The sequence below is a fragment of the Leptodactylus fuscus genome, chromosome 4 (genome assembly GCF_031893055.1).
Source record: "Leptodactylus fuscus isolate aLepFus1 chromosome 4, aLepFus1.hap2, whole genome shotgun sequence".
In the NCBI taxonomy this organism is placed as follows: Eukaryota; Metazoa; Chordata; class Amphibia; order Anura; family Leptodactylidae; genus Leptodactylus; species Leptodactylus fuscus.
Genome location: NC_134268.1, coordinates 63,814,338 through 63,829,035, shown reverse-complemented (window position 1 = coordinate 63,829,035; position 14,698 = coordinate 63,814,338). Strand labels below are relative to the sequence as shown.

The following is a 14,698-nucleotide window of genomic DNA, read 5'->3' as shown; positions in this document are numbered from 1 at the left end:
TCTGATCCTCCGATGAACCAGAACAACAGACACAAGTACACAGATGTGAACATAGCTATACACACAATATTGCATGGTAAGTTTGTATACTATGAAGTGAGATAATACTGCATATTCATGAGATAAAAAGACACCGATGACCTACAAATTGTATGAAATCCTTTGCCTATCTCTTTTATGATAGGACACATCTTGGCCTAGGTTCTTTGTAAATTTGATGCAGTGGTGCACATTGCTTTGAGTTCTTACAATATTTTCTGTTTCTAACATTAGGATATAAACATAGTGGAAGAGGCGCTTATCGAAAGAGTTCTAGATCTTTCCTTGATACACTACATGAGACATTCGAACAGATCCTAAGAACCAGGGCGGACAAGATAAGACAATCGGTATGGTGTATAGAAGACTTGCTGGCATATTTTTGTGGTTTACAGATGAAGACTACTTAAGTCATTCTACACATAATGTGGGTAAAAGAGACTGCAGCATAAAGCAACTTTTATATAGCTAATTCTCATGACTGAATACTGAGCAGACTATTACTTACTGTTCTGGAAATGTTGTATGGCTGGGGTTTTACAGAGGTAGGTGAACCTTGCCCTCCAGGTGTTGAGGAACTAGAAGTATTGGTTGGTTTGTCATGCTGTAACTTGTAGTTGCACAACACCTGATCACCACCAGTTTTCCAGTTGGAGTACTACTTTGTTCACATATTGTATATGAGACAATGGCCTTTGTGAACTAGCAAAGTGACACTTGCTAATCTTTAAGGCAAGTAACACAGAAAATTTGCTAGAAGAAGATAGATATACAAGGTGGCTGGTAAAGCAAGTGCATATATCTAGGGGAACAAGATGGAAGATGTCACATAGTTGTTTAGGATACGTACAGTGAAAACTAGGGGTCAGCTAAAATGTAAAGATCCTTGGGGACTAATCTAATATAATGTGTCTTACAATATTGGAATATATTAAGCTAGTGTTATATGTTCACACTGTAATTGAAATATTACTATCATCATGAAAATACTGTCCTGTCTCTACCAGCATCTTGTTGTAGAGCAGAAGTAGCTGAGCAGACTGATCAATTCAGTTTAACCTGCAAGTTATTCATTGAAATCCATGATTATTCTTGGCTTAGGAGTCCAGTGGGCGTTGTCACTCAATAATTCACAGCCTTCCCAGTGCATCAGTTCCCAGCCGTCAGTCACTGAGTAGGACCGCCTACTAGAGTCCTAAACCCAGAATAGGCAGAGACCTAAGTGAATAAAGAACTATTTATGCAGAATAGTTTCACATTAAACTATTTATCGGCTCATCCTACTCTATAATATGCTACGTGTAGAACAGATGCCATGTGAAAGGTTCCCTTTAAATATTGAGAGGAGAGTCAAACAGATGGCATGATGGTAGTCTGATGGCGAATTCTATTGTCCTGTAGAATATAAAATGATGACTGTGAGTAATGGTAGGAGAAAAAGTGGAAACAATGTCCTTGCGCTGACTACTTCAGATCACATATCAAAAAATAACCACATAACTAAACCACATAAACCAAAAAAAGATGTCAGCTAGACTGCGAAGAGATATTACAATGAATGCATTGAGTATGTGTGTGCTCAGTGTCATACTGGCTCATACAACTATGAAGAGTATTCATTTTATAGGGACACTGAAACTAAAGGAAATGATATCACCAGCCGCTGTCAGATAAGTGAATACTGTTCAAAATAGTGAAAAGCTTAAGAAGGAATACATGCCCATACTGTAGTCAATTCACATAAATACATTCTCACAGCATAACAGGTGTTGTTTAAGGGGACATACCCTTTCTCCAGTGCCCCACTACACACCTTCACTATGCACTATTGTGGGTGTTGGGGGATGAGCATGTAAGGGAATTGCTAGTTGTGCAATTACCTAGTGCTGCTGCTGGAACAATGGAAGAAGGGAAGACCAAACAATGAGTCCTAAACTTGACCCAGCCCCTGTCCCTATCTGCTTACCACACTGTCCTAGCGACAGGAACAACTTGGTGACAGTTCCTTCTCTGAAATAAGTGTCACACAGAACAAGACAGGACAAAACAACACAGAAGCAAAGTCAGCAAGCCAAGGGTCTAAATCATAGAGACAAAGCAGTACAAAATCATAATCCAAAAGAGAAGTCACAAAGGAAGCCAAAAGTCAGTCATAGAATAGGAGCAGAAAGAGGCGCTTGGCAGGAACAAGATCACAATAGCTAGCAAACTTGTGTGGGTTGATGACCTTTATATAGGAAGCCCAGGACCCGCCATAGACTTCATTGGTAGACAGGCTGTCAATCACACAGGCAAGGCTAAGATTAACTATTAGAAGAACAGAGGGAAACAAGGTGCAGGAGATGGGTGTGGTGGAAATTCAATTACAGAAGAGAGGTATTAGGGTCAGTTCACACGTGAACTGCCCGCGCGGGTTTTCACACCGAGAGAGACGCGGTGAGCCGCGTCTCTCTCTTGTCAAAACCCGCCTGCCGCGACCATCGCGGTCGCGGCTTTCCCCTCCGCTGTCGGCTCAAATGAATGAGCCGACATAGGAGGGAGCTGCCGGGGGCGGAAGCTGCGTGACTGAGCCCGCGCGGCTTCCGCCTGAAGAAAGGGCATGTCGTTTCTTTTCTCCGCTAGCGGCAGCCCGCCGCTAGCGGAAAAAAAAAGCCCGGTGGTCTACATAGACCACCATTGTAAAGGGGCAGATTTTGAAGCGAAATCTGCTGTCAAAATCCGCCCCTTTGCCTACGTGTGAACTAGCCCTTAGAGTTTTTTGTTGCTCTGTGTGATCACTGCTCTAAGCAAAGAATCAAACTGAACATGCCTCCTGTGCCACAGTGTGCGAGTGTAGGTTGGTGCAGATATCCGAACAGGCAGAGACGTTACAGAGCGCCTGTATGTATAGGACATGCTTTTTTTTTTCCACAAAATCAGATTGTTTTATTGATGTTATATGACAGAGTTAATGTCTTACTGATCGGTCTATATGTATTCCATGCTGTCCATCTATGGATAATTTCCGTTACAGTTGCTAAACATTCCTTCAGTTTCCTTGTCTCCCATAAATGATCATGTTATGACCAGACAAAGTCCTAGATCTCCCTCACACCCCATCCAAAGGTACTATAAAACTCTATAGTAAGCTTAATCCTGATGCTTCAGTTGGTATCATAAGGATTGCTTACAACCTTTGGATGTCGTTGAACAAGCCTACAGTATGGAGGCCACTAACTCCCTACTCCACAACTCTCCTTAGTACCTTGTGTGAGAACAGCAATATCATTTCTGTTTTAGTAGTAACACTTAAAGACACTGTAAGCTTTAGGTTTAGTTTTACTTTACAAGATGGCTCTCAACAGCCTATGCTGAAATTCCTCAAAACTTCTGAGATTGGACTTTTTTTCTGAGTTCATGACTTTGGTAGCTTTAATGTCACTAAGGCTGAAGCTCCAGGTAGCATAAATGCCGCAATTTGGCCACTGCATTTTACATTACTTGCAAAGTGGATGGGATTCTGGCTAATCCTATCCACACATTGCAGAAAAATATGTGCAGCAGAAAAGCTGCAATTTCCAAAAATGCTGTATTTTCAGAAATCGCAATGTGTCATTTGTCAATTAAACCTACAGAAACGCTGGCGGTTTGCATATAGGTATAATTGAAGCACAAATTGTGAAAAGCGCTATGGTAAAAACCATCATTTGTTGCTGCCATGGTTTTTCCCGCACCACTTTTTTGCAGTGACCCTCTATGTGGGGTCTTAGTGTTAAAGGGGTTTTCCTAGGAACATTACTTATAAATAATTGAAGTTTTTGTCAATTTGAGGACAGGCTATCAGGCAGAGAAGATAAAATGCTGCAAAATTTGTAATGAGTTGTATTTGCAAAAAAATGTTTAACTTTTAAATATGTTTATGTTTTTGGGAAAACCCATTAAGTTCCCTTAAAGTGGTTGCCTGCTTTGGGCAACAATGAGCTGATGACAAAGTGTCTCCCCGCATCCTCAAGACGCATGTATTCAGACTAATAGACAAGGATTGTGAATGGGAGAAGCCCCACTATTAACTCGGGGGCAGGTCTCCTTTTTATTTTTCTGACGTGTAGTTATTTACCAGTAAGCACATGCTATTTCCACTCATCTATTATTGATCAGTACACATACACTTAGGGAGCATTCACACTACCGTCTGTGTCCGACAGGTAGTGTCCGCTCCTAGTGTCCACTCAAAATCTCGCACGGACATTAGGAGCGGACACTAGCTGTGTCCGTGACAACTGTCATTTATTTAAATGGCGAACAGGTGCGTTGTTTTGCACTCCGTGCCCTTCCTTCGCTGTCCGCATGTAAAGATGTCCAACTTTTCAAGCGGACAGAAAAACCCTACATGTCAGGTTTTTCTGTCCGCTTGAAAAGTCGGACATCTTTACATGCGGACAGCGAAGGACAGGCACGGAGTGCAAAAGAACACACCCGATCGCCATTTAAATAAATGACAGGTGTCACGGACACAGCTAGTGTCCGCTCCTAATGTCCGTGACAGATTTTGAGCGGATACTACCTGTCGGACACAGACAGTAGTGTGAACGCCCCCCTTAGCTAGCATTGCCAGGAGCCATTATGACAAACTATAATATGTACAATATCAGCATAAATAACTGTATCTGAGGGTAGTGTTGTCTGAGCACTGGTGTGTGCACATTTCTCTTCTATGCACAGAACGTAAATCATTATGTATAGTAGCAATGTTATTTTCACCCAGGGTGCTTTGTGTGTATATTAACCTTTCCTTTACTATTATTGTGTTGGAACTTGAGGCCATTTAAAAATACATCCCAGTATTGAAATCACAATATTCTCCAACACCACAATAGTTCAAAGTGCTTCCTGTAGACTCTAGTGCAGTGGTCCTCAACCATTATTGCACTGGGAGCAGCTTCAAGCAAGACCATTTTAGGCTAAAGCCCCACTTTGCGGAAGCGCAGCTTTTTTTGTTGCAAAATTTGCTGCAGTTTTTTGAGCCAAAGTCAGGAGTGGATTGAGCAGAAGGTAGAAGTATAAGGACTTCCTATATATGTCCCATTCCTTTTGTAGCCACTATTGATTTTGGCTCAAAAAACCGCAACAAAATCTGCAACAGAAAAAGCTGCATTTCTGCAACGTGGGGCCCCAGCCTTAAAATGGACCAGCGAGGTGGGGGTGGGGCAGGAGTGGGGTTATAAACAGAGTCCACTGTGTGGCAGGAAGGCGCTCTGTCGGAATGCTTTGCGGAGCAGGCAGGTGTGACACAAGCATCTGAGCGGACATGGTGAATCGCTACAGATCGAGGCTGGATACTTCGCGCTAGGCCATATTGCTATGGTAAGCGACACAAGGCTAGATACTTCGTGCTAACCCACATTGCTATGGTAATGTGTAAACTATTGGGTAGCGCGGCATTCTTAGCAGCTACAGTTACCATAGCAACGTGGCCTAGTGCAAAGTATTCAGCTAAGACTGAAGCCAGCCCACCGCCCCGCCTCGCAGATGGGAAAAAAAAACAAAAAAAACAACGGTCCGGTCCTGGTCCGCAGACCAGTGGTTGGGGACCCCTGCTCTAGTGCATGTGGTCGGATGGCATTTTCTTGTTTGTGGGCTGTTTAGACACAGCATTAACCACATGAGGACCGCCGTACGTAAATTTACGGCCTCATGTGCTGGTACCTAAAGACCGGACTATTGCCGAAATACGTCCGGCCTTTAGGTACCTTTCTGGCGGGGGGAGGGGTGCGGTGGGGACAGGGGTTAGGTGTTACTAACACCTAACCCCTTCCTCCATAACGTCCAGTCGGAACTGAGTCCGACTGGACGTGTTAACCCTTTCGATCGCGCCGTCAAACATCACGGCGTGATCGAAAGGGATCCGCCGACAGGTTAACCCGATCGGCACCCCCCGCGGCGAGATCGGGGGGTGCCGATGTCAGTACAAGGTAGTCTGGGGTCTGGCCAGTGACCCCAGACTACCGGAGCCCCCACATACCTGGTGATCCTGCCAGGCGGTGGAGGAAGTGAGCGATGTGTCTCACTTCCTCTGCAGCTTACAGGACACGAGCAGGCTCATGTCCTGCTCGTGTCCTGTCTGCTACTGTGCTGAATCAGCTGATGCTTTCATCAAAGCATCAACTGATTCAAGTGTCCTACAGGGACACATGAAAAAGTTAAAAAAAAGTTAAAAAAAAATAAATAAAGTGTATGAAAAAAGTAATAAAGTTCTAAAGTCCAAAAATCCCTTTTTTCTATACAAAATGAATTATATGAAAAAAAGCACTAAAAATTAAAAAAAGTAATGCATATTTGGTACCGCCGCGTCCGTAACAACCTGTACAATAAAACTGAAATAATATTTAATGTACACGGTGAACGTCGGAAAAAAAAACCGGAAAAAACTCGCCGGAAATAATGATTTTTTGCCATCTCATCCTACAAAATATGCTATAAAAAGTGATCAAAAAGTCATATTCACCCCACAACAGTGCCAATAAAAAGCGCACATTTTCCCGCAAAAAATAAGCCCTCAACCGACACTGTCAACCGAAAAATAAAAATGTTACGCCTCTCAGAAGATGGCGATGCAAAAATCACTGATTTATGTCCCCAAATGTGTTTTTGTTCTGCAGAATTAGTATCGCATAAAAAAATAACATAAATGAGGTATCGCCGTAACCGTACCGACCCGCAGAATAAAGGACACGTGTTACTTATGCTGTACGCTGCATGGCGAAAAATTTAAAATGTAAAACTCTATGCAGGATTGATTTTTTTTTTTTTTAATCCAGCAAGAAAGAGTTAATAAAATGTAATCAGTAAGTTGTAGGCACCCAAAGATGGTGTCATTACAAAATACATCGCATCCCGCAAACAACAAGCCCTTATATGGCCATGTCACCAGAAAAATAAAGAAAATATAGCATCTAGCAATGTCAAGGCAAAACCCCCCAAAAATCGCCAAATTATTAGAACACAACTGGCTGCGGCAGGTAGGGAATATATAAGCTGTGCGAGCGAATATCAGGGGACACCCCAGATTTACAGCTTATGAGGGAAAAAACACCAGAAGTGATCCCCAATGTGACCCCCAGAGTGACTCCCCCAATCATAGGAGCTACTGGGACATAGTAGGGAATTTGGTGTCTGCAATGTTCTCCGCACAGCTTATATATTCCCTCTTCGCCATCCGCTGTGCAGTCACGTCTGGGATACTAATACTCACTACACCCCCTGATAAATTCTTTGAGGGGTGCAGTTTTCAAAATGGGGTCACTCCTTTTGGGAATCCACTTTTCTGGTACCTTACAGGCTCTACAAACATGACATGGCGTCCAGATACCAAACATCAAAATCTGTACTCCAAAAGCCGCATCGCGCTCCTTCGCTTCTGCGCCCTGCTGTGCGCCCAAACTGCAGTTTATGACACATGTATGACACTGGTGTACCCGTTATATCGGACGTAATGTCATATGTGGGTATAAACTGATATTAGGGCACAGCTGGACGCAAAAGGGAAGAAGGGTTATTGGGTTTTTGGAGCACAGACGGTTTGGTTTTTGGATGCCATGACACTTTTGTAGATCTGAAACGCCAGTAAAGTGGAATCCCCTGATATGTGACCTTATTTTGGAAACTACACCCCTGAAGGATTTCTCCAGGGGTACAGAGAGCATTTTTAACCCCCAAGTGTTGCTATAACTTATTATCCATAAATGAATACGAAGCTGATTGTGAAAGGTGAAAATGACAATTTTTCCAGGAATCCGTCATTTCAGTGCGTAATATGTTGTGCCCGGCTTGTATCAGAGATGAACGCTCTAAAAGCTGTTGTGCCCGGGATACCCGCTTACCAGTTTTTGGAGTGTCTCTGCTGACATAAGTTGGGCACAACATATCGGGCACTAAAATGGCGAATCTCTGGAAATTTTTCATTTTTAACTTCTCATTATCAGCTGTGATTTCATTTCTGGAAACTAAATAAATGCAACACTCAGGGGTTAAAAATGCTCGCTACACCACTTGATAAATCCCATGAGTGGGGTAGTGTCCAAAATGGGGTGACATGTCTGCGGATTCCACTTTATTGGCAATTCAGGGGCTTTGCAAAAGTGGCATGGTGTCCTAAAACCAAACTGTGCTCCAAAAACCAAAAAAGCGCTCCTTCCCTTCTGTGCCCGGTTGTGCCCAAACAGCCATTTATACCCACATATGGCATTAAGTCCGTTATCCGGGGTACACCAGTGTCATACATGTGGGCATACACCGCTATTTGGGTACCCAGCAGGGCGCAGATGTGAAGGAGCGATATGTGCTTTTGGAGTGCAGATTTATATTCTTTGTTTTTGGACACCACGTCACATTTGCAGAGGCCCTAAAATTGTCCCTACAAAATGGGGTCACTTCTTGGTGAATTCCAGTTTACTGTCACCTGTGTAGTTTCTAAAATGGGGTCACAATGGGGGGTTTCCATTGTATTGATACTTTAGGGGCTCAGCTAATGCGACATGGCACCTGAGAACTATTCCAGCCACATCTGCTTTCTAAAAGCCAAATAGCGCTCTTTCCATTCTGAGCCCCACCGTATACCCATACAGCAGATTATGGCCACATATGGGGTATTGCCATGTTAAGAAGAAATTGTGTAACAAATTCTGGGGGGCTTTTAATTCTTCAGCTACTTGCAAAATTAAAAATATGGCGCTAAATGGACGATTAATTGGAAAAAAAAGTAATTTTTCATTTTTACGTCCCATTGTTAATAAAATCTGTGAATCAGCTGTGAGGCCAAAATGCTCACCAAACCCCTAGATAAATTCTATGAGGGGTGTAGTTTCCAAAATGGGGTCACTTTTAGGGGGTTTCCACTTTATTGGTACACTAGGGGCTCTGCAAATGCGACATGGCACCTGAAAAATATTCCAGCAAAATCTGCCCTTCAAAAGCCAAATAGCGCTCTTTCCATTCTGAGCCCCGCCATGTTCCCATACAGTAGATTATGGCCACATATGGGGCATTTCTGTGTTCAGGAGAAATTGTGTAACGAACTTTAGGGAGCTTTTTTTCCTTTATCCTCTTGTGAAAATGAAAAATTTGGGGCTAAATTGACAGTTTGTTGGAAAAAAAGTAAATTTTCATTTTCATGTCCCAATGTTAATAAAATCTGTGAAACAGCTGTAGGGTCAAAATGCTCACTCTACCCTTTGATATGTTCTGTGGGGGGTGTAGTTTCCAAAATGGGGTCACTTTTAGGGGGTTTCCACTGTATTGGTTCTCTAGGGGCTCTGCAAATGCGACATGGCACCTAAAAATTATTCCAGCAAAATCTGCCATCCAAAAGCAAAATAGCGCTCCTTCCATTCTGAGCCCCGCCATGTTCCCATACAGCTGAATATGGCCACATATGGGGTATTGCCGTGTTCAGGATAAATTGTTTAACAAACTTTGGTGGGCTTTTACTCCTTTAACCCCTTGTGAAAATGAAAACTTTGGGGATAAAGTGACATTTTAGTAATTTTTCTTTTACACATTCCAATGTTAGTAAAATCTGTGAAACAACTGTACGGTCTAAATGCTCACTATACCCCTTGATGAATTCCGTGAGGGGTGTAGATTCTAAAATGGGGTCACTTTTGGGGGGTTTCCATTGTTTTGGTACGCTAAGGGCTCTGCAAATGTGACATGGTGCCTGAAAATTATTCCAGCAAAATATGCTGTTCAAACACCCAGTGTCACTCCTTCCCTTTCGTGCACTGCCGTGTGCCCAAAAATCAGTTTACACCCACATGTGGGGTATTTCTGTGCACGGGAGAAATTGCATAACAAAATGTGAGATGCATTTTCTCCTTTAACCCTTTGTGAATGTGTTAATTTTAGGTCTAAATGAATGTATTAGTGAAAAAAAATGAAATGTCTAAATTTGACCTCCATATTATTTTTATTCTTATGAAATGCTTAAAGGGTTAACAAACATCCCAAATGCTGTTTTGAATAATTTGAGGGGTGTAGTTTTGAAAATGGGGTGATTTATGGGGGTTTCTATTATACAGGCCTTTATAATTCCTTTCAGAACTGAAGTGTTCCCTAAAAAATTAGTTTGAGGAATTTTCTTGTAAATCTGGAAAATTGCTGTTACACTTGTAAGCCTTGTAACATCCAAAATGAATTAAAAGACGATCAAAAGATGATGCCGATATAAAGCAGAGATATGGGAGATAATATTTATTCATGTATTTGGATGGTATGACTATCTGCCTGAAAAGCAGAGAATTTCACATTTTGAAAATTGCAATTTTTTCCAAATTTCCATCAAATTTGCTAGTTTTTTTTATAAATAAATACAAAAATATTGATTAGTGTTTACCACTAACATGAAGTATAATGTGTTACGAAAAAACAATTTCAAAATCACTTGTGTAAGTTAAAGCGTCTCAAAGTTATTGCCATTTAAAGTGACACATGTCAGTTTTGAAAAAAGAGGCCCGGTCCTTAATGTACTTCTGGGCCTGGTCCTTAACCGGTTAAAATATTACTTACTGCTTTCATTTAGCATTATCATCCTGTGTTATGTTGTATACAAGTGAACATTGAGGCTAGTTACTGTGAACCTTATAGTATAGTAAATACACTGTTGCCACTGTGGTACCCTTGTTGCTGCACTGACATTTGATGCTATGATCAGGATGTTAAGGTAGAATATTCCTTGCACAATGTAAAGTTAGTGCAATTTATTCTTATAGTTTCTGTAGCCATGGCTGGGTCCAGAGATTTGGACCTATGGACTTGTACCCGTAGGCCAGTGACCTAAGGTGTGGATTGTTTACCCCTCTGCATCGCAGCCTTTGCCAGAGTGCCATGCCACAAATTAGTGACATCTTAGAAGATACTAGATGTTTGCAAAGTTGTCCTTTCCTGACAGATCCTCTGTCACTTCTCAGGCTATCCAAAGGATTTATTTCAGGTAGAATATGGCTAAAATAAGCTGAATGCCGTTTTAATATTTGTAATGTTTTCTAACTTGAGACGCACCAGAGATTGATTGGTAATGAAGACATGCAACCAGGTATTGAAGACACGGGCCTATGTATTCTCACATGTAATGTGGCCTGGTCTATCACTAAGCACGTGTGTGCCTTTAATATTAATATGATATAACGTAGTACTAAGCTTCACAGGGTAAATAAAAGCAAATATTATATTGAACTTTATAAAGTGTAAGCTATTTTACATAGGCATAACTTATAGGCAACACAAAAGCAAACTTGTCCCTAATGAATGAGAAACCTTCCTTGGAATACCATACTCTTCAAGCAGGGGGGAATTTGTCACCCCTGCCGCATGACGACTCATAAGTGCAAGCTTATCCGGATTTTCTTATTTGCCATGAGCCATCATGCCAGGGTGTATAAACTGGGTACACATATTGAAATCAATGGGAGCCAGGCAGTTCTTTTTTTTGGGAGCCGTTTGTCCTGGCTCCCGGAGAAAAGAAGCGACATGCTCATTCTTTCAGGAGGATTCGCCTTGTGACATCTGCCTGAAGACACCCCCTCCCGACTAGGCCCATTCATTTGGGCCTAATCCGGAGCAGAGTGCGCGACCGGATGCCGATGCACTGCATCGGCATCCAGTGGCAGCTACCTGTATTTCGGTCTACCAAAATACCCTGTGTGAACTTACCCTAAAGCTGTTTCCATGTGGGATCTACCTACTGTGGATTTGGCCCCTGTGGACTTCCCAGGGGATAATTTCACTTTAAAATCCACCTCTTTTTTTTTTTTTTTTTTTTGGGGGGGGGGTGTTTGACATGGCAGAATTCAGGGACATCCACTAGCAGTTTTCCCAAATGGGAAGTCATCAGTGGACACAAACTTTGCAGACTTACCCTACCAATGGTGCTACTTTTTGCAGTGGTCAGTTGGACAACCATGTTGATCTGCACTTTGGCTCTACAACATGTGAAACCAGCCATAGACCTAGGCGCCACTAAAAAGTGCTTTTATCACGGGTCCGCATAAGGGGCAATGAGCTTGGGGCCAAGTTCCGAAAAGGTTCTCTTCCTGTCTGTTTTGAGGCCTGGGCTCACTTCTAGAAATGATTGGGTCTGTGGAAGGCACAGACAGCAAATGGATATCATTGTTCTTGTGCATGTACCCTGAAGCTGAACACAAGCTGGTCTTGTTTTAAGCAAACAATAAAGCAGAACTTCACATGTGGACTAATTCTTCTCTATAATCACTACTACTTCTAGACCTGACTACTAGTGAGGGCTACAAGTCCTAACTACTAGTCAAGACTATTTAGTTTAGTCTTGACTATTTTGACATTGCCACAGCTTCCTATAGGTGGCAGTGTTTGTATTCCCAGTGTAATTTAAAATGTTAATTTATCACCAAGGTGTGTGACCTATAGCTCCAGAGCTTTACGAAACAGCAAGTCCTGGGACTTGTAATGACAGCAATGGAGGAGCTCCAGGTGGGCAGCAGTTATATGTATGCAGTTAATGTATGATTCCAATAGTAAAATGTAAATATGTACATTCTAAATCAGGCCATACGGATGAAACCTTTTGTTGTATAAGCCATTTGATACAATGTTTAAAATGATACCTTTAATATACTTTCTAATTTCCACTATCCTTATATGTACTGTATTTTGTATTATATTTGTTTTACATAGTCTAATAAATTTTCATATAATAAAGATGTTTGGAAAATATTGTGTGTGTGATTTGTGTGTACCATGTTATCATTATCAATGCAGTCCTAAGTATCATACAACAGAAAAGTAAAGCACAAATACTGGTCAACTCATTGGGGCTGTACATTACCCAGAGATGTGCTGGGAATCAATACAAACAGATAAAACACAAAATTACAAAGTTATTACCGTGAAGTTGGAAGTGAGTACATTTATTATTACAGTTTGCTTGAACTTTCCATGTTCCTCCTAATTTACAGACCACAAAATGAAGCAAAGTGATAATCTGTGTGGTGGCAATAATATGGACACTAAAATATGGCTGAAAACAACCTAAGGGCTCAGCAGGGATCTGACTGCCAGGACTCTAGCAGATCAGCTATTTCCCCATGCAATGCTCACTCACCATTCTATTAATAGTGGCTGTAGTAAGTACTGCTGTGGTTGTCTCATTGATTTATGTAATGGGAGTTACAGAACAGTGTAGAGCAGTGTTGGCTGTTTCCATACTTATGGGCTATCTTAGGGCAACTTAGACATCAGGGTAATCTCTTCTCATAAAAGACTGAGATGTGATTACCATTCCACAGGACAGTCCTATAGTTGGGGGCCCGATCACCGGGACCCCAGTGATCAGAAAGATGGGGGACTGAAAGTCCTTCTAAGCCTTAAGGCCTTGTAGTGAATGGAGCGAACAGTGCACTTCTGTGATCAGGGCATCAGTCACTTTTAGGGGGCTGGGTGCGCATTCCATGCATAGTAATACTTGGCATCTGATAGCTAATTGCTGCCCAAAAAATGATGCTTTACATAGCAAGGTATTAATAACTGGTAGTTTTGTGAGTATTTGTATTATATTTTATAACCAAGCACATCTTTACCTATAAATCACATCAGGTGATATAAAAATAGGTATTTTAGGATACTTTCACATATATGTCTCCTGGCAAAGCATTTGGATGCCACAGAAACTAATGTGAAAATTTTATTTCAGCTTGTAAGAAGTTGTTCAGCTATCTCGTATGAAAAAATATGTTTTTTAAAAAAATATTTTGAATTCCCCATTAGGAAGAAACTATAACAAACCCAATATAACACTATGTTAGGTACGGCATGATGAGGCTTCAAAGGAAAAAAAGGAAACTGTCACCATGAAAATGCAGTCCAATCTGGGGACAGCATGTTATGGAGTAGATTGATATAGCTTTGTGGGAAAAGATTTAGGATATGGCTAAGTTTCTCCATCTCAATGTCATCTTGAAATCGGACAAAAAAGTCCTGCACGCACAACTTTTTAATCTGTCACTTTTAGATTAAAAACAATGGACACCCTTCAGACCCCATTATAGTCAGTGAGATCCGTGAGGCTGTTGTAAATGATGTCTGAAATCTAGCTATCAGCTGTTGTAGATTTCAGGGCAGGCACTTGGGCCCACCAGGAGATTCGACTAAGGCGTGTTCACATCATAAATGAGGCGCATTCTCTAGTAGTGCAGGAGTTATGAAGGTCTTGGTAAATCTCCATAGACTTCATTGTCTGATCCTTATATTTAAAAGTATTTTATCAGGAAAGACTTATATGACATACACAGTGGCGTAACTAGGAATGGCGGGGCCCCGTGGCGAACTTTTGACATGGGGCCCCCTCCAAGAGGGGTACATGGGCGTGCAGGTTGTTTGTGAATAAGAGGGTGACGTGGGGTGCAGGGTGTGTATAAGCAAGAGGGGAAATGGGGGTGCAAGCTGTGTGCAAGCAAGAGGGTGATCTGGAGGGGGGAACCCCCCATTCCACCACACTTTTGCTCACCCACAGCCTGCACCCCCATTCCCCCTTTTTTCTCACACACAGCCTGCGCCCTCAGGTCACCCTCTTTGCTCACACACAGCCTGCACGCCCATGTACCCCTCTTGCTCACACACAGCCTACACCACACATTCCCTCCTCTTGCTCACA

General features: G+C 42.0%; 1 protein-coding gene across 1 annotated transcript in view; it reads left to right on the top strand.

Moving 5' to 3' along the window:
• The window catches only part of RNF125 (ring finger protein 125), a 29,451-nt gene extending 26,686 nt beyond the window's left edge, over positions 1-2,765 (top strand). The window contains exon 6 of the mRNA XM_075270495.1: positions 274-2,765. Coding sequence (XP_075126596.1) covers positions 274-360 — 87 coding nt within the window. The 3' untranslated portion in view covers positions 361-2,765. The remainder of the gene's footprint in view (positions 1-273) is intronic.
• Positions 2,766-14,698: the final 11,933 nt, after the last annotated feature.